General features: G+C 32.6%; 1 protein-coding gene across 2 annotated transcripts in view; it reads right to left on the reverse strand.

Annotated features, from left to right (window-relative positions):
• The window catches only part of LOC106880764 (short transient receptor potential channel 3), a 150,764-nt gene that overhangs the window by 27,504 nt on the left and 100,760 nt on the right, over nucleotides 1-22,500 (reverse strand). For both annotated transcript variants that reach the window (XM_089363509.1, XM_089363510.1), the window contains 3 exons: nucleotides 11,126-11,443; nucleotides 9,325-9,483; nucleotides 3,224-3,388 (listed from right to left, as the gene is read on the reverse strand). In XM_089363509.1, coding sequence (XP_089219635.1) covers nucleotides 3,224-3,388; nucleotides 9,325-9,483; nucleotides 11,126-11,443 — 642 coding nt within the window. The remainder of the gene's footprint in view (nucleotides 1-3,223; nucleotides 3,389-9,324; nucleotides 9,484-11,125; nucleotides 11,444-22,500) is intronic.

Raw genomic sequence — 22,500 nt, forward strand, 5'->3', positions numbered from 1 at the left:
TCGCAAGCTTTAAGAAAGTGTGATTACACACACACGCGCACGTGCATATAGGGAGAGAGAGAGAGGGGGGGGGAGAGAGGGAGAGAGAGAGAGAGGGAGGAGCAGAAAGAGATACATACACAGTTGACAGATATACGCATGTATGTATACACACACACACACACATATATATATATATATATGTATGTATGTATGTATGTATCACAGATACATTACATGTCACAAATTTGGTAACATGTAACCTATTCAGTCTAACACTAGAAAAATGATTACTTGATCTATAAACCTCAATTTAAGACACTTTAGTTGAACCTCCAGCCGAATAAGCCTTCATTTAAGACCCAGTGTATACACAATAAAAATACTCATATGAAATTAAACGACAACAAAACCAATAAAACTAGACTCAGCCCCTTGCTGGAAAATAAGTGAACCCTAAAAACTCTAGGTCAACGAATCAGGTGGTCCGTCGATTACGACAACCAGGGTACCATTTGATCTGATCTACGAAACAGCCAGCTCATGAAATTAATGCGTAAGGGGTGAGTATTCCACTAATGCGCGTAGACTGGACACGGTTCAAAGCGTGAATCAGCGTGACATGGAGTGTGATATGCCTAGCCCTTTAGAATTACAGGTACTGCTCATTTTTGCCAGCTGAGTGAACTGAATCCTTTTTTCCAACGAAAGCGGATGGCATAAATTACTGCGTTCACAACAGTTTTAGTTTAAACGGACTTTGACATTACGTCATCAGCTGCTGTACTGGAAATCGTCACGGTTTCGGCGCACGCACACACACATCCTCGCGCGTACACACCCGTATGCACATACAAACACATACACACTGGCATACAGACACATGCCCACACATACACACAGGCATACAGACACACACACACACACACACACAAAGAGAGAGGGAACGAATAAGAATGAGAAGAGCTGGAAGGGGTAAGATGGCAGCGTTGCGTATCCACGATTTTATATTGATTATTAAAATCTTTCTACATTTCAATCATTCTTATGCTCTTCGAACCATGCTTACGAAATTATGGTATTATTATCATAATATTGATGCAGTGCCATAATGTACTTTAAGAATCTAGTCTATAATGTACTGTTAGAAATATTCCTGCAACCGACTCCAGCAGACTTCCGATACGAGAAAAATTTTTGAACGGGAAGGTTGTGTAGAAAACAGAAGTGATAAAAACAATCCTATGGAAATTGGATTTAAACTACTTTCAATAGCGGAAGCATTCCTTTTTTGGAGTAAATACAAGCCATTGCTTAATGTTATCGTTATACCAACCATGACATCATAGCCATCTGCCTACCCAGAAATAAAACAAGCAAAGCAAGAAAGCAATACCAACATAATAAAAATTCTCTTTAGAAATCTATAAATCTGGATGGCAAAGATGATGCAGCTGGTTGGATTTTTAGAAAAGAAATATTGATTGAAATACTTATTCTAAGGAATTAAACCAGGGACCGATATTAGATGGGAATAGATTTTAAAGACGAAGGCATAAAGCAAACTCCAGAGAATTTGCAGATGTATCAATTCTTCAACTGGATGGTTTAATGCAGTGGTTGCCAGCAATTGTTCCCAAACCTTTTATTTAAATGAATTTTCTCACGGACCCCTTTTAATATGGTTATCTTTGTGTATATATATATATGTGTGTGTGTGTGTGTGTGTGTATGTGTGTGTGTGTGTGTGTGTGTGTGTGTGTGTGTGTGTGTGTGAAATTTTGAATTTAGTTCACGGATACCCCAGTACTACTGCTGGCAAACACTGGTTTAATGAATCCTTGATTACTGCGGCTTATTTTCAACAATTTTTATTCAACGAAAAACAACAATATTTAACAAAAGCATCTTTAAATGATGGTCTGACCCTCTGCCAAGCAAACGGGAGGCAGTAATTGAAGTAGATGGTGAATATGCTCCGGAATAATCATTTAAAAAGGTTTTTGTTACATGTTGTTATTGTTTTTGTTGAATAAAATTTGTTGAGAAAACGCCGCAATAATTATGCGCCAACCCAATATGTGTGTGTGTGTGCGTAGGTGGATGTGTATATAGATAGACAGATAAATAGATAGATAGATATATAGATAGATAGATAGATAGATAGATAGATAGATAGATACATACATACATACATACATACATACATACATATATACATAAACAAACAGACAGATAGAGAGATAGACAAACGGACTGACTGGCATACAGACAGGCAGACAGACTGACAGACAGATAGATAGATAGATAGATAGATAGATAGAGAGATAGAGAGATAGAGAGATAGATAGATAGATAGATAGATAGATAGATAGGTGATAGACAGACAGATAGATAGATAGAGACGCGAACGTGCACAAATATTCACATATACTCAAACACGTACACATTACACATACACACACGCACACACGCACATGTGTATATATCTTATCAATTCTTGATGATGAGAGATTACATACTAAAAACATCCAAAAAGAAATAATGGAAATATGAAATATGTGACAGCGACATAAAACCGAGTAAGAAATCATTAAAGAATATTTAATTACGTTTAATGATGTCAGAAAACAATATCGTGTGATTTATAGGAGTATAATGATCGTTAATGAAAAGTTTTAAATACTAAATCACTCGAACAATATTTGGGAGTAGAGAACTGGATGTGATTAAATGCATTTATGAAAGGGCTGGCTGTAACTTCAAAAAAGATATATTTATATTATTCTAAACATGGTTTAGCTATTTTCATCTGCCTATATTATATAAAGAATGCTTTATATACAAATACCATTCAAATAATAAGAATAAATTCATATATAGTTATTCTTGTGTCCTTGGGGGGGGATCATTACGCCAATAATAATAACACACACACTGGTTCAATGTCACTTCTTTATTGTTGACCCTTCCAAGACATTACAAGTCTTACGTCAACACAAGGATTCAGAGCAAGAAGCTTACAAACAATAAAAGAGCGAAATATAAATATAGATAGATAGATAAATTGATAGATAGGTAGATAGATAGATAGATAGATAGATAGATAGATAGATAGATAGATAGATAGATAGATAGATAGGTAGGTAGGTAGGTAGATAGATAGATAGATAGATAGATAGATAGATAGATAGATAGATAGATAGATAGATAGATAGACAGATACGTATATACTTGTTCTTACCTTAGAATAGGGTAAAAACACGTAGATGATTGCTGTGACAGGTATGAAGAGAATACCGAGTGGAACAATGAATAATTTTACCATAAAAGACTGATGTTGGAACCAAGGGACACCTGCATACCAAATACTCATTAGATGTTCCTGACAGCTGGCATGGGCGATAAACTGGTTAGAAACATAACAAAAGGGTATTTTAGAGAAATGAAACATAATAAACACAATGACAAGGTAATATGAATGAATTTATTAAGAAATATTTTAGTTACAGTTTAAGTTTAAATCTACTGTATTTGACAGAATATGTGACGCACTTCTTTCAAAAACTTTCCTCAGAAAGACCCTGGGTCCTATATGAGAGATTGGGCCACCCATAAGCTAATTTTGTACATCACGCTTTTTGTTCTGAATATGCGCTACTGACATTGGGGTGCGTCTAACTCTTCCGTGCGTCTTTCATGCTATCAAATACAGTAAATTTATTTTCGTTATAATTGAAGACAAAAGCAAAGAATAGTCTCTCCAAGTGATCCAAAAACCTGGAATTATTCATAAAATAAGATGAAATATATTTAAGTGATAGAAATGCAAAAGTGATTATCTTTTTAGAATAACAAAATATAATTTGTTTCCTTTTAAAGCTGTACATACATACATACATACATACATACATACATACATACATACATACATACATACATACGTACATGTATACATACATATACACACTGTGACGCAAATCAGACGGTTAAAGATGGATCCAGTTTCATAAATAAGAAGTCTGTTTTATCTTTATAACGATAGTGTACATATTTATTGTTAATCCGTTCCCGTAGATTTGGACGAGTATATGTTAATCGCTGCTGTATTTCGGATTCGAATCTGACAGAAAGTATTAAGAATGAATACGCTCAGGATTGTTTTGATTGTCGCTTGTCTACGTGCACTTCATAATTTATGTTCCTTAAGTTTTGCAGTAATACAGAGCTACTGTTGCGTCATTGTATACTTCGTACCGAATGCCATAAATTAAGTTTCTTTTTAGTTTTCGAAATAATCAACAATGCCTTCCATAATATAGAATTTCCAGAAACATTCAAAGATAATTAAATTTGCAGTTTGTGCTTCAACAGAAACCCCATAGGCCTATATAAATATAATTAAATTCAAAATATAAAAGATATGAGAGACATTTATGACTTATATTGTATACAGAAGCAGAAACAAATGGTAAAGTTTACAATGAAACATAACATGGCGTATTTCAGCTGTTTTTTTTCTATCCTTACTGTGACAATGATTGACTATATGGAGCTATCCTTCATCTTTCTGAATACTATATTACAAGTTCTAGAACTAACCTGACTAGTTTTCTATTTCTGTGATGTGATATTTAAATATTCAACACGAAATTTCTTGGAAATTATTGTCAGTTCCAATATAGTTTCATGTTATCTGCATTCTCTTTCTTTCGTTTTTTCCGCTTTTTTTCTGTTATTAACAACGTAAGTATTTCTACAGTATGGTCGAATGGTAAAGAAGTTTATTTTGCAACGAGGAAGTCCCGAAGATCGATCTGACTGCGCTGCATCTGCGACAATTACATTTTTCTATAATTTCAGATGTGAACGAAGTCTGGGAGACGGAATTTCGATAGACGTTTGTCAGGAGATTGTACCTGTAATCCAAAAAGACTAGCGTCCACTTCCCTCTCTCTCTCTCCCTCACAATACACACACTGATTAGTGAGTATCACACTGATGCTACCTGTGAATTGGTCTCAGAGTTTTGGCACAAGGCCAGCAAGTTCAGTGGAGGGACAAAGCGGAATACATCGATCCCAGTGTTCAACTAATACTTATTTTATTGTATGCGAAAGTATATAAGTCAACCTCGATGTCGGCCGAAAGTGATAAATGGATGAAATACCGCTAAGCATCTCATCCGGCGTGCTAACAATTCTGCCAGCTCACCACCTGATGAAGCCTATAAAGTATTTTAAGAATACACGTATCTGTGGGATGCTCAACCGCTTACACATTAATTCCGAAACAAGTATTGGAGTTGACTTAACTGAATCACCATAATCGCACGACGAAGATCCGACACATTTTCACACATAAAGCTTCCAATTTGATTTGAAGTTAAGTTCGATATAAGATATCTTGCATGAAATTCTATAGACACGTTACATGAGAAGTGTAATTGCCAGGTTTCTATATAATATATTTAAATCTAATTCTTTCAGATGGCTCTTCATTTTTACGATTATGTATTTATTGTACGTTTTCGTTTTTTTATTAAGATTATTTGAATCAGTCAAGGAAAGCTATTTATTGACTCAGACACAGTAACCCTGTAGGAAATTCATAAAATTCAAATGTGTAAACATAACAAACAGAAACCTTAACTTCAGAAATAACACTGACGTTGTATTGATATTTTTGTTTTTATCTATGCTGCTCAAGGAACAATTTAAATAGGTATTCTCTTTTGACAAGATTCGATTATTTCCAATATAAATACATTCACAACTTTGCTTTCAAATACATACATACATACATACATACATACATATATATATATATATATATATATATATATATATATATATATATATATATATATATATATATATACATGCACACACATGTATATATTTATATGTGTGTGTATATGCATGTATGTACATATATGAGGAAAGACAGACTGCCTTCTTCCTCCTAGTCAAAACAATTGATACACACGTATACATACATAAATATATATATATATATATATATATATATATATATATATAGATAGATAGATAGATAGATAGATACATATATATATATATATATATATATATATATATATATATATATATATATATATATATATATATATATATATAAATACATACATACACATATATGTATGTACGTACGTATTTGTGTATGTATGTACGTATTTGTGTATGTATGTATATATTTATGTGTATATGTGTGTATGCATTCTTACAAATATACATACAAGATTACTAACTTCTTATTTGTATTCCTATGAATGTGTTTCTTGGTTAGGAAACGAAACGGTTTTTCTCCATTGGTGAAAACTTCGAAAAATAAATTTAAATTCATACATACGCACACCAACTCGCGTGCGCACACAGTTATACTTGGAAAATTTGTTATGTAACATACCTAAATTATAATTCATAATTGAATTATATCTATTCAAAACTCAATTAACGAACGATAAGCCGTCCACATTAATAGAGTCGTTAAAATGATAACTGTCGCAATATTAGTTCTCATCTAATTGATGGCTGCCTGTAGTGCGGTAAAGCTGGTGGTGAGTCGGCAGAATCTTTAGCAAGCCAGGGAAAATTGTTTCGCGGCATTTCGTTTGTCTTTACGTTCTTGTTCAAATTCTGGTGAAGTCGACATTGCATTTCTTCCTTTCAGGGTCGATAAAATAAGAACCGAAATTAGTGGCATTGTGCTAAAATTTAAAACCAATGCTTAAATCCGGCAACGCGGCGAGACTGACTCATTCGTTACGGCCCGGGAAAGATGCTTTGCGGTATTTCGTCCGTTCTTTCGTTTTGAGTTCAAATTCTGCCGAGGTCAACTTTGTCTTTCATCCGTTCGAGGTCGATAAAACAAGAGCCAATTGAGCTCTTGGATCGATGTAATTGACTTAACATCTTCTCCGGAAATGCTGGCCTTGTACTAAACTTTGGAATCAATCTTTATATCCGGTTCTTTTCAGGTAAGCATCTGCTTATATTTCAAACAAACGGTTAGTCACGTGAGGTGAGAATCGTCATCTGCCATTTGCCTTCACAGAAGTCTTCATCGGCACTCAGTGCCATCCATTTCAGCGGACAATTTTCTTTTATGTATTTTTCAGTTCTTTTCGTCTCTGATTTCTTTTTTATCATACATGTACTCAGCAAGCTCTGTTGTGTACGGTTATTTAAAAAAAAAAACATTTTATGTTTTATCTGCTTCAGCCATTTGACATCGGTTATGCTGGACCATCGCCTTGATGAATTCTTATTCGAATGAATCGCCCCCCCCCCCCCACCCAATACTTTTTCGTTTTTGTAAGCATGGTACTTATTCTATCAGTCTGTCTGTCTGTCTGTCTGTCTGTCTGTCTGTCTGTCTGTCTGTCTGTCTATCTATCTATCTCTCTATCTATCCATCTATCTGTCTGTCTGTCTGTCTATGCATCTATCTATCTATCTATTTATCTATCTATCTATCTATCTATCTATATATCTAACTGTCTGTCTGTCTATTTATCTTTCTTTCCATATACATACATACATATAGACATATGACTAAGTCAGCGATTGTAAGTTTACGTTTGGAGTTCGCGCGTGTGTAAGTGATTACCAGTCTCTTCTGGGCGTGACTATATTTACACATGTGAGTGTATGTGTGTGTTTATTCATTGCTTAATTCAGTTTCATATTTTTAGAAACTTTAAAATATTGTTCCCAGATTTTTTTTAAAGCTATTTATATAATAAATGTTCGAGTGTTTTTATGAGTCTTCTTGGCTTTTTATTGCATTTTTTTTTTGTATTCTATTTAAAATGTTTCATATTATCTTAGAAAATCTCAATAAACATTAGAATTTTTATCCTAATTTTTTTTCTTTTCGCCAATCTCAATAAGACTCTAACATTTCATAAAACATATTGTTAGTTTCATTATTGAAATTATTTCTAAAAGTGTTCTACATTTTGTTTTACACTTTTGTAGTTTATATTTTATATCTTTATATTCGATATTTTCATATTTGATAATTTTGTTTAAAAAAAAACATTTTTATTATTTTATTATCTTAATTCTTAATCTGTTAGATATATTTATTTATAAAAATTTTAGAAAATGTAATTATTTATCGTTAGTAGATAATTTAAATATCTGAAAATATATTTCAGATTGTTTCTGCTATGCAAATTATGCTTCTGTTGTTAAATCTTTTGTTTTAGAAACTATAAAAATGTAACTTCCTAACTATAGACAAATCTAATCTTAGTGAGATCAGGAGGTTGTTACGAAAAAATCTCTTCAACTATTTTAAAATATAGGCTAAAGATTTAAGAGTTTATAGGAGATATATTTGTAGTTTTAAATAAATGTAGATTCCTTACATGCTTGTTAATCCATAGTACAAAATTTAAGTTTACCTAATCAACCTCTTGCAATAGTATTGTATGATATTTTCGTTCTTTGTGAGATATTATGACATATAATTACATTGCGTTAATATTACTAAAGCTATATTAGCAATGTCGAAATTCCAATACATGGGGCGGACTTAGCCATGTAGATGAGACGTTCTCTTGCAGTCTAATGGTTTTAGTTTGCTAACGATTCTGCCAGCTTGCCGCTTTCATTTCTTTTAACAGCAGTGATATTATCAACATACGTGTGTTTATAGAAGAGTGAAAATAGAGCGCTGCATCAACAAAGGCAACGTAGTTTAATTTATTCTATAATATGAGGTATTATGGCAAAATAGATATAGTATAAATGGAGAATGATTCTGCAGTTTTGAATTCAAAACAGGCCGAGGTTAACTTTACTATTAATTTTTCTGGGTCAAAAGAAAATACAAAGACCCCACGGCGATGAAGTGGTGGAACTGTAAAAGACGAAGATAGCTTGTAATATTATTATTATTATCATTATTATTATTATTATTATTATTATCATTATTATTATTATTATTATTATTATTATTATTATTATTATTATTATTATTATTATGCATTCTGACGATAATGTCTACGATGGCAGTGATTTCATGCTTCACCTGTCAACTTTGGTGGCCTTTCTTCTGTTATGGGGAGGGGAGGGTTGCAAGCATGGGTAACAAATAGCCTCACTCAAAATAATCTTCCTTAGCGTACATAGGCAGATTCATGGTCTTCTTCAACAACTACGACCCCTATATAACTCTTGTTACTCTTGTATACTCTCTGCCTAGTATGGTTAATCTATGTTTTACTCTCATACACTTCCATAATAACAGAGCGGCAATTTTGGACGACTAGTTTCTTAGTGCTGTTGCTCCAAAACTATTTTTAAAAAAACTTACCTTTTTCTGTTCATATTTAATCGCCATACGAACTCTGGACAAATCATGAATATCTGACCCTCCATGTAAAGCTGCCATCACTTCCTCATTTGTACGACAAAGCTCCAGTAATTCGACTGCATAATTCTTGCAGTGTTCACACAAAGATTTATACTCACTCTGAAATAAAGAAATATAATTTAGCGACTGGAACTTCATCAAAAAACAATCAGTTCAGTGTTTATGAGGCGAGAGAAAATATTTCCAAAATAATTATGATAAAAAAGGCAAATAAAAGTTCTTTATTCTCAATTCAATAACAATATATTAACTCCTTAAATATTAATCTTTCGATATAGAATGTCCTGTTTTATATTATATATATATACTTTTTCGAATAAAAGGAAATCTTAATGTTTGTAATAAATATAATTTTATTGTCTTCAACAGTTTTTGATAACATTAATCATCTACAATTAACTCGTTTATTTGTATCATTCCAATATTCTCTCGAACTTTTGTAATGAGGAATTGCGTGTCGCTATAATCAAACACAATGAGGAATATTGTTTTCTTTAGACTAATGATGCAATTAGTATTTTAATATTCAAAAATAGACAAACATTATTCAATTATACACATCTTAGACTTCTTACGTTTATTTATTTGGTTTTGATTAACATAGTACAGCTTTTGCCGGAGTAGTTACTGATAAATTTGCTTATATAAGTTGGAATATACTAAGAATTTCTAAACCCGTAGTAAATTTTCTAAGGAGTCACCATTTGGATCAAGTATAACATTATCAATTTCTCTAAAATAAATTCTCATTGTATTTTCTGTGACAAAGAGCCAGGATGCAAGTAAAGAATTAGATTGTTTGGGGTGAAAATCGAACGTTTTTGTCTCCCTTTTAACGTTTAACCTCAGTGACCCGTACACATGGAATGCAGTTACCTGTTATTCTGGTCTGAGAAACAAATTTTTTATTATAATGTTTTTCTTGTTAAACAATGTCATTTTTTAAAGTCACTTCATATATTTTTTTTAAATGGTTATATAATGGAGAAGAGATATCAAGTAATATTTAATCATTTAATTGAAACAGATATATTAGTTAAATTTTACGAGACATCAGTAACAAAACTATGATTAAAACCACCTTAAGGCGGTGAGCTAGCAGAATCTGAATTCAAATTCCACTGAGGTTGGCTTTGCCTTTCATCTTTCAGGGGTCAATGAAATACGCACCAGTTGAGCACTGGATTCGATGTAATCGAGGAACTCTCCCCTTAAAATTGCTGATCGTCTGCGAAAGTTAGAAGGAATTATAAAAATCAACCTGATTCGTGCTCTTTTCAACTCTTTTAATTATTCTTGAATACACTGGTTCAATGCAATACCACTGTATGGATCAAACTATCGAATATGGTTATACCCGCTTGTCACAATGCGTTTTTTCGCTTCGTTTAGCCTTCTAATGATGACACCTGGTAGGACAACAATTCCGCCTGAATGGGACAACCAGTCTGTCGCGGAGTGACCCATTTACAGCGGAATGAACTGGAAGAAAGTGAAATTAAGTGTTTTGCTCAAGAGCACAACATACCTCCCGCCTACGAATAGAAATCCCGATTACAACACCCTAACCACTTGATCCAGGCCTTCACAAATTCAATATAAGGCTTCAATTAATATATTTCATCGTGAAGACACCAATCTCATACTCGTTTCATTTCTAAACCCTTTAACTCTTCATACTGGTTGAATTTAATTCAAGATTCCGTGGATATATTTATCACAGAGAACATCACCACCTTACCTTATGCTCTTTTTCCTTCTCTTCTAAACCCTTTAACTGTTCGCTCAGTTCGAAAGCAGTTAGAACCGGGTCGTCGCTGGAGAGTGCCATGTAAGCGGTGCTGGCCAAACCTCGGTAGGCATTCAGACGTGAGCGTGAGTGAACAAAGCGGTCGAATCTCTTGTGATTGTCACACTCGGTGCAGAGGCAGAAATAATGGTGCGGCATGTCAATGGAGAAACCTTTGCGAAGCAACATGTGCACAATATCAAAGTTATTGCATTGTGCTGCTAAGACAATCGGTGTAATATCCGGCGAGAAATTCGAGTTATTTTCATCCTGAAATTAAAAACAAGAGAGAGAAAGAGAGGACGTAATTATGACTGAATAAAAATTACCTGCGAAAATGCAAAAATAGACAATAGAATGCATTAGAAATAAATGTGCGAATAACCGTTTTCGGATCTCGTTTGTACACAATGCAAATAGCGATTTTTTTTATTGGTTAGCAGATAGCATTGATGGCCAAACAGCTTTGTTCGCTGAAATTAGAAACAAAGCCAGTGACTTGTTTAGTTTCAAAGGTCCAGGTTTTCTGACTGACGAGCCACATGCAGAAACACTGGTGTTCCGGAATTCATTGCACCAATAAACCGAATGTATTAAGAACACATCGTCGCCGTAAAATGAAGAAATTGTGCACAATAGAGATTAGCATATTTTCTTTCGGATCTTGCAGAACGTATTAAGAATGAATATGTAAATAATTTCAGAACCTGCTACACACAGTGCGAGTATCGACCTTTTACTGATATTTCCTTATGGATCAATTCAAAATAGTAAATTCGTTTGACTTTTGTGAGACCCGATACCATTAGAGTCACAGAAATGCAAGTATAGCTATATGGTTTAGAAAGTCACTTCTAAAGTGCGGTAACATGGTTTCAATTCCACTTCACCACACTTTAGTCGACTGTTACTCAGCATGGTCAGATTTCGGCAAAATCATTACAAGTTCAATTTTGTCAACAGGCATCAAACACACCGATGGAAAAATTAGCGGCAGGTGACACTCTCTTCAGGTGCCTTGTGGCGAAAGTGAACACGTAACCACGTCGATACAAATCTAATTACTTATCCACACGCTAACACCGGTGTCCCTAATTAATCTCTTTCTTTTTGTCTCTCTCTGTGTATATGCTTATATATAAACATATGCGTGTGCGTGAGTACGCGCGTATGTGTATAGATACGTATACATACAAACGCATAGACACACACATACATATGATAAATCATGCAAACGACACAAGATATATTCTCTATAACGTTGTCAGGTTACGTCTTAACAATAAAAATGGAAGCTGACATAAGATCAGTCTTTTAAAATATACATTACAACATTAATAATAAGTATATGTGATACATGGAGAGTATCACTATTCTATATATATATATATATATATATATATATATATATATGTGTGTGTGTGTGTGTGTGTGTGTGTGTGTGTGTGTTATATATATGTATATATATATATATATATATATATATATATATATATATATATATATATATACATATATGTAACATGAAACCAATACACCAATTCAATCTCTATTTTTACTCCCCATCTTTGCACGCATTTATATATATATATATATATATATATATATATATATATATATATATATATATATATATATATATGTATGTATGTATGTATGTATGTATGTATGTTTGTGTGAATGTATGTATGCATATATATACTATTATAATATACTATATATTTGTGTATACAGGGAGAGAGGTGGGTAAATGAGAGTTGGTAAAAATCCCACAACTAAACGAGTGATAAAGACAAACACATCTAACAGTCGCAGCGAGATGAAAAATAAAGACTCCCTACAGAAAACTGAAAAAAGCGTAGAAATCCTTAAAACAAGAAAACAATATTTGAAATATATAAGGAAAATATATAACTGAAGATAGAAACAGAAAAGAATTTACAGTCACGTGTCTTGTGCTCTATGTACCTCCCGCCTCACCTCCTAATCTTATTATATTTCTTTGACTTTTATCTCCTACTCCTACACATAACAAATCACTACTATTTCACGGATTGACCCTAACATATATATATATATATATATATATATATATATATATATATATATATATATATATATGTATATATATATATATATATATATATATATATATATATATATATGTGTGTATAATCATTCATGTATCATATATATAAATACACACACACATGCACACACACACGCAAACATATATATACGCGTAAGCCTGCGTTTGTATTTGTATGTGCATATATATATATATATATATATATATATATATATATATGTGTGTGTGTGTATGTGTGTGTATATATATACGCGTATGCCTGCGTGTGTGTTTGTATATTTATATACTTATACATATACATGTTTATGAATGTAAGAAAATATGTGTACGTATATATATATATATATATATATATGCGTGCGTTTGAGAGAGAGAGAGAGAGTATGTGTGTTTGTGTGTGTGTGTGAGAGAGAGAGAGAGAGAGAGAGAGAGAGAGAGAGAGAGAGATAGAACGATTGATTGTGTGTATGCGTATGTGTGTGTGTTATGTATGAATATGCTACAGTCTGAGGAAACGTTGAATTCACAGTCATACAAACATAACAAATATTAAATTCTACTCTTGCATTGAATCCTTTCGCAAGAGAATCTTCAGTGTGTATAAGCATATAAAGCTAACATATATACATACACACACACACATGTAACTCTATATACACAAATATATACACATTAAAGTCCTCCCGTTTTTTGTACTTGCCATATTTTATCTTTTAAGCTTTGTTCATTTATACCGCTGCAACCTTCTGCTGTTGAAGCTGACAAATTGAACAATATCATTGATAAGTCGTCGAAACGATGATTATTTTCGGTCGACAACTGATGAATGATGAGTGTGTTCACGTTTATTGTGGGTTAAACCCTGTTTTGCTTACGTTCTTTTGCCTCCATCTTGTGCCACATTTTACCAAATGTGTGTGTGTGTGTGTGTGTGAATATATATGTACACAATATCTATTTGCATGTGTAGAGATATTTGTATACGTTGTGACGTGTTTATTTGCATATATTAAACGTGTCATCATTACTTCCTCTCCTAATACAAAAACATCCAGCATTGCCAACACATTTTCGCAATTATCACTCAACTTTGCATTTTCCTTCCAACAATAACGAATACGTTGTGAAATACCCGATAACACCATTATCGATCACCATTATCGATCACTCTATAATTGTAATTGATGTTTGCAATATTATTCAGTGGTTTCTCACTGCTGTTTCTATGCTATTAGTGCTGAACAATTTTCTGCTGAAAGAAATATCAAATCACATCGAAATTGTTTAAGTTATTACACAAATATTGTTGACTTCTTTAAATATTTCGCCATATTTCGATTTGAGAAAGGTTGCAAGCTTCTCACCACCCAGGCACCCCTGCGTTTATATCTTTACCTTTTAATCAAATTTTTAAGATCCAAAATGCAAAAGGTTGCGGTTTCCGGGGCCGTTACAGTGTTTTGGTTTTGCCATAAAACACACCAACAGAAAATTAGTATATCTTTTCCATTCTAATAAAGATTATTTCTACAGACAATGGACGTAGACATGCGTATATGGTCAAGAAGCTGTTTAGCAATCAAAAGGTTTCGTGTTCATTTCCACAGGGAGGCACCTTGGTCAAGTGCCTTTACTAGAGACCCGACCAGACCAATACCTTGTGTGTGAATTTGGTGGGAAAAACTGTTGAAGCCCATCGTATATATATATATATATGTGTGTGTGTGTGCGTGTGTGTGTATGTGTGTGTATGTTTGTGCGTGTGTGTGTGTGTGTGTGTGTGTGTGTGTGTGTGTGTGTGTTTGTGTGTGTATGTGTGTGTGTGTTTGTGTCTGTGTTTGTCCCCCACCCACACTACTCCGCTTAACAAACGGTGTTGATTTATTTATTCTATTGATTCGTTCGCCTAAAAAACCTTCAACGCTGTTCCCCACCATGGCCTCAGACTAATGAAAGAAGCAAGTAAACCATAAAAGATAAATGACAAAGACCATTGTTTGAATGTAAACCCTTTGAATCACTGGATCTTATCACCAGAAAGAAACGCTATTGATTCTTCGAACTGCTAAACATTTCCCGATTCTACGAGTTGGCTTTAAGTTTAGACAAAACATTTTCAGTTGGAAGAAATTCAACTTTATAATAATGGAACTACGCGCTTGGAATGATGTCTCATGATTTATTTGAATAGAATATGATAAATAACCTCTAAATTTTTGTTTGACTTTAAATTTTTGTTTTACCGTTTTTTGCTATTTTTTTGAGAATATAGAAATGTTGCGATGGCGAAATAATAATAATGATAATCCTTAATTCGATTATTCTAATGATCATAGCTCAATTAGAACGCAAAACATATGCGCAGAATGAAATTTTATCATACTTAGAAATAATTTTTATGTAAGTATAGTACGATATTCAAGCTTGATTAACACGGTTTGTAAAGATTTAGTGAAGCGTTTAGCAACAGACATGAATAAAGAAACACGAAAGAAAGAGAATGAGATAGTGATAAAAATCAACAAATGAACAAAGAATGAGATAATTTTAAATGTCATTTGTACAAGAAGTTCCAGGGGATATTCCGGAAAGATTTTAAGTTACAGAAAAAATAATATTTCAACACACACATACACACACATACATATGTATAATATATATATATGTATATATATATATATATATATATATATATATATATATATATATATATATATATATATATATATATATATATATATATATATATATATATATATATATATATATATATATATATATATATATATATATATATATATATATATATATATATATATATATATATATATATATATATATACATACATACATACATGTATGTATATGACCCTATGTTAAAGAAAGAACGTCTGCTTCAGTACATTGGACGAAACATTGTCTCTTGATTCTGTTACACAAAGCAAAGAAAAAAACCGATATCATATCTTGAAATTCCGATGACAATACAATAAAACGTGCATAATATCATACAATTTTTTTCATATACACGATGTTTACAAATCAATACAACGTTTCCAAATATCTGTTGTTACTAAAAGCCATATGCAATATATATATATATATATATATATATATATATATGTTTATATAATACTCTCTCTCATACACACACACGCATGAATAAATACACACACACACACACACACACACACACACACACACACACACACATATATATATATATATATATATATATATATATATATATATATATATATATATATATATATATATATATATATAAAATATACAAATATTTTGTATATTTGTGTAAAACAATACCATTATTAAATTTTGCTTGTTTTTGCCAGATTAAATTAACACTGAAGTACAGTTTAGGCTGAACACAAGGCTTGCAATTTAGAATTTAAAAACAATTCTTTTTGAAGGTACATATTTTTCTATAGGAAATCCATTTATTGATTGATATAGAGAAGTTGGAAAAAGAAAAGGAAAAAGACAGTGGTTTAGAGAAACAGCTAAATATATTGTGCTAAAGTAGAATTATGTGGATATAACGAAAATTTTATTTATATATATATATATATATATATATATATATATATATATATATATATATATATATATATATATATATATATATATATATATATATATGTATATATATATATACTCTTATATACATGTATATATATGCAAGTGCAATATAAACTGCTACTTTTAAAAGGAATGTGAAGCCTGGTGTCCAAGAAAATAGGACTTTAGATATAGTAAGATGTATTAAGATGTATTGATATGTATGAAGTGATAATCATCTAGAAAGTTAATATCGAACAGCCTCTGTGTGTGTGTGCCTGTGTTTATATGTATGTACGTGTGTGAGTGTGTGTCTGTATGTCTGTGTGTATGCGTGTGTGTATGCGTGGGTGCGTTTGCCTGTGTATGAACAGATGTATACGTGATATTTGGTAAAAATATACCTCTATAGCAGAATGGTTAGATTTACGTACAATCTGCATATATGTGTGTGTGTGAGCATGTATGTGAGCATGTGTGTGAGTATGTGTGTGTTTGCGGATCTACATCAATATTTATCATATATACAAATATATGTGCCTCTGAATATATATTTATATACGCATATGTGTATGTACGTACACATGTACATATGCATGCATGCATGTATGTATGCACGTATGCATAAATGTAAGGCAGTGAAATAAATATAAGCAAAACCGTGTCTCTTAAAACAACAATCGATATTAGAATGTTGTTGCAAATAGATCGTTCTTTGTATGGAAACTTGAATGTGGTGTTGAGATGAAATACGTAAAAGCGAGTTCAATGGAATTATTTAGTAAAATACATCACACACATGCACACATACCCACCTATATACACAAACAAATGCACTATGTATGATATCAAGTTTAAAAGAAATTTTGTTGCATTGAATGCAAAAGTAAAGCTAAAATTGAATGGTTTGACGATATCACAAGGGGATAAAAAACAGAATAATATTACAGGTTACGATATGTAAGTGTATCAGAAATTTTTATATTGATCAGTGAACAAATACCTATAATTATATATGAAAGAACCTATCACAAATTCTAGAATGATTCTTGGTTATAAAGCTGAATAATAAATAGAATACAATGAGGTAGGATACCAGTTATGGTATAATTAGCTCGGGCAACAGAAATTTAATTTAACCCAATCAATCGAAAGATTTAAGAAAAATAATTGTTGGTAACGATTCTAATAAAAATGTGAATACAGAAAGTGGGGGAATAAAATATTAAATCGTGGTTTAAATTTTTAGAATACTAGACCAAAAACGTGAGCTGTTACTGTATGTGGTGAAAGTGTTTATATTATTAAGAAGGTGTATATACCAGAAGAAAGCATGGGCGTGGAATATTATCTCCTAAGGAATAGTAGAAGCTTAAAATATTAGAGGTTTAAATTTATAAAGATTCTATGTTTACAAGATAAGAAACTTTAGTGAAGTTATTAAGTCATGTAAGCTTGAAACTTAAAATTTCGTATATCTCAGAAGTGCAACAGTGACATGGTTCTTGTTTAAACAGATGAAAAACAAAAATGTGTAAGATAACTAAGACGATGTATAACTAAAAAATGAGGTACTGGCCATTCATCGTGAGATTCAAAATGTGTGTGCATATGTGTGTTCGCGCACATGTGTGTATGTGCGCGCTGGTAAGATAATTTTTCAATGAGTTAGCGATTAAACTAATATATTAGACATGAGATGACAGCGTTAAATAGCGATTTGTGTAAATAAAATACTTGTAACCAGTTCAAATATGCTTGAGGCATATTTAAACTCGTAAGAAAGCCATTCACTGTATTTTGTCATTGAGAAAATTTCTCACTCTAGTTAATTAGAATAGCATCAAGTGGATGTTGATCTTCACGCAATAAACTTATTCTATAACCTTGCAATTTCGTTCACATGCACAAGTATAAGTATAGATACTAATACAATCAAAATGACGTCGATGGAATAAAGTGTTTAATTTTAAAATAATAGAAGTCGTTAGTGTTTGGGCAAAATGTGTATGCTCGCTTAAGAGATTGTAACATGATTTTACTACAATAATTTATATAGCAGTTTGGAAAATATTTAGCAACAGGTGCCATTACTCGTAAATTAAACGATGGATCATACCCTTCTACATTTCTCTTTCGATGTTTCGTTAGTCTTATAGCAAACTATATTCTGATTATATTTTACTGTTTTTTTTTATTGTAGCAGCTTCTACCACGATCTTCATCGTAATAGTTGGATATTTCAATAAAAACCTGTTCGTTTGAAGATAAGGTACATTGTTATACGGAAACATTTTTTTTTTTTTACTCGATACTTAAAACTATTCTCGGGATGATGCAGAATTTGGTAATATGTAAAATCTTCCATTGATTTTTGCTCTCACTTTGTGGAATCCATTTTGTGAATTATCTAGGTTAAATATAACATGAAGGAAGTTAACAACTTTGAAAAAAGCTTAATCACTAATAGGAAAAGAAACAAACCTAGTGAAGTATTGTTAGTAACATTTACTGTATGATGGTCTTTATAAAGAATATAATATTGTTTATTTTTTATGTTGCAAGTGATTGGGTTTTTATCTTCCATATCTTGCTCTGAAGCAATATTTTTTAGCATAGTTTGGTTTTTATAAAGATTGGTGATACAATTAGATAAATCATTTTTCATGATAATTCTTCTCAACACTTTACGACTATTGATCACATATCCGATTCTTGTAAACTTTTATATATCGCTAATATCTGTTCCTCAAACAGTTTTAAAACCGATGCTCTCGAAACTTCGAAGTCACTCTCATTTGTTTAAGAATCTTCGTGGAAGCCCGTTGTAGGAACCGTTTATGTTCATGGGTGACAACGTGTAACCAGGTTGAAGAATCCAAACTGGCCCTTGGGTAATGTAGTGGATACATATTGATGAAAGAATTCGACTCTGGACTTTGGTGGAAACAATAACATCTCTCTCCTTCTTAATAGAGTTGGTGCTATAAAAAATTCATGAGCCCTGGCTACACTTCCTTTCCTAAACCATTAAAATAAAAAAAAAACATTTATTCTGCTCTGATAATCAAGCGTTTAAAGTATTTTTAATCTGTTGCCATTTATGGCACCACTATCAAACATCTCTGATCATCCATTAATTTCCGTTCATAATAATTCATTATGTTCCTTTTATGAGACAAATTGTTAGCGTCTGAGAGATTAACGTTTCGGAATTATTCTTTAACGATCAACAGTGTAGCGATTAATTATACGTAAATGTTTGAAATTACCAATTAACATAGACAAGGTTTTTAGGTTAGCAGTTTCTATGATCGTTGTTTGCGATAAATATTTCGCTACAACGGATTTTCAAATATTTGTTCTTGTCGAAAGGAAGTAATTCTTCCATAATAATTAACATCAAACTTCGTTGAACAGACATATGTTTGTGCGTGTGTATAGATATATATATATATATATATATATATAATAGATAGATAGATAGATAGATAGATAGATAGATAGATAGATAGATAGATAGATAGATAGATAGATAGATAGATAGAATGTAAATAATAATATGGAAAATGAAGAAGGTGAAGATAGTGCCAATTATTGTTGAGTCCTTGGGAACAGTATCAGAAGGCATCAAGGAGAATATAAAGGGAATTGGAATAGAATGCCCAGTAGAACTGTTACAAAAGGTTTGCCTCTTTGGCAGGGCCAGAATAATCAGGAAAGTATTAGATAGCTGAAAAGAATGGATAGAATGGTACCGTAGGATGCAGGTAGCAAGCCCACTACACATGCAAGAGTCAAGGAGTTCCAGCAAAACATGTGATAAAGAGAAATTATAATGATAATAATGATAATGAGGAGGAGGAGGAGGAGGAGGAGGAGGAGGAGGAGGAGGAGGAGGAGGAGGAGGAGGTGGAGGAGAAGGAGGTGGACGATTATGTTGATCGTTCGCGTTGATTTCAATGTATGAGTGTTTGAAGGAAATGACTTCAAAAGAAGATAGAATATAAGAGAAGCAATGTAGAGTCCCGTTATGGATTCGTATTGAATCTGGATAAAAAAATTTTCTGATAAAACAGGTTTATCCATATATTTTTTCTATCCTTTCGTTAATTATTGCACTATTTTCAATTTTTAAAAAAAAGCTATAAAATATTCATAGAGAGGAACAACTAAATGTGCGCAGCTTCCATTGTGAGTATATTCAAATAGGTATTTCATATTTATAGGCCCAATCTCGCCGGTAGGTTTCATTCGAATAAGCGTCTAAGCGTAACACAAACAGATTTTCGCGCGGCTGATTGTTTCTCTCTCTACTTCAGAGCACAACACGCATTGCTATCTTCTGTAAAATAATTTGTAAACCTTGCCAGCAATTTACTCATGCTACGTAAATCTAGTACAATTGTCCAATCTTCTAGAATATAGCATACAACTAACCTAATTTCAGTCAGAGTTCTAGTATGTTCTAAGAGATATTTGATTAATGTATTAAATTCATTCTGAAATCCAGTTCTTTCCCAAATCATCGGCGTAGAAGAATAAACGGTGGCGGTCAGCAGCAAAGGGAAAAAGAAATTTCATGGCAAAGGGAGATAATTTAATTTTCGGTTGATTTAAACGGCTGTTTTTTTTTTTCTGAAAAACGATCTAATGTCAAGAAAAATGTTTTTAAGCGACTGGAAGCTAATCAATTTTTAACACCTGCCTATCCAGGGCGAATCTTGCTTCACAATAAAATATTATGGAACATAACAAGTAACAGATTTCCATTATCGGCATTTTAACGGCTTACAGTAGGAAAAGTAGCTTCCATGAGACTTTTCACTGTCTCTGTAAACTTGGGAGAAAGATCAGAATTCATTGCCAGAAACATTGTGGAATCTACTAAACGCACTGAAGGCCTAAGTGGTGGTGGTGGTGGTGGTGGTGGTGGTGGTGGTGGTGGTGGTGGTGGTATATGCCGAATGGCAGATTGGACCTACAAGATACGTGTATGCGTATGTATGTGCACACGTGGTTGTATCTTTTATCTGTTGCTTCTGTCATTAGACAGCAGCCATGTCGCAGCACTGCACTGTAGAAATTTAGTCGAGCGAATCGACGCTGGTACTTATTTTTTACAGGTTGTTGCTTATTCCAGCAGGTTATTTTGCCGCACCGGCAAGTTACGAGGATAAAAAGCACTCTAACGCCGGTTGTCAAGTGGTAGTGAGGGAAACACACACACACACACACACACACACACACACACACACACACACACACACACACACACATATATATATATATATATATATATATATATATATATATATATATATATATATATATATATATGTATATATATACGATGAGCTTCTTTCAGTTTCTGTCTATCAAATCCACTCGCAAAGATTTGGTCAGCTCGAGACTTAGTTTTAAGACATCTGCCCAAGGAGCCAACGCAATGGTACTGAGCCCGAAATACTGTTGCTTGGAAGCAAGCCTCTTACAACACAGCCACGTCTGCTCCATTTATGTATATATGTGTATATGTTTATATGTATGTCTGTCTTATGTATTATATAGCCTTGTAAGTAGATACATATTCCTATGTGCTTGCAGGCAAATATTTGTACACATTTATGTGTATGTAGGCACGCTTCAGTTTAATTAC

This window comes from Octopus bimaculoides, chromosome 15, assembly GCF_046866305.1.
Source record: "Octopus bimaculoides isolate indiv1 chromosome 15, ASM4686630v1, whole genome shotgun sequence".
In the NCBI taxonomy this organism is placed as follows: domain Eukaryota; kingdom Metazoa; phylum Mollusca; class Cephalopoda; order Octopoda; family Octopodidae; genus Octopus; species Octopus bimaculoides.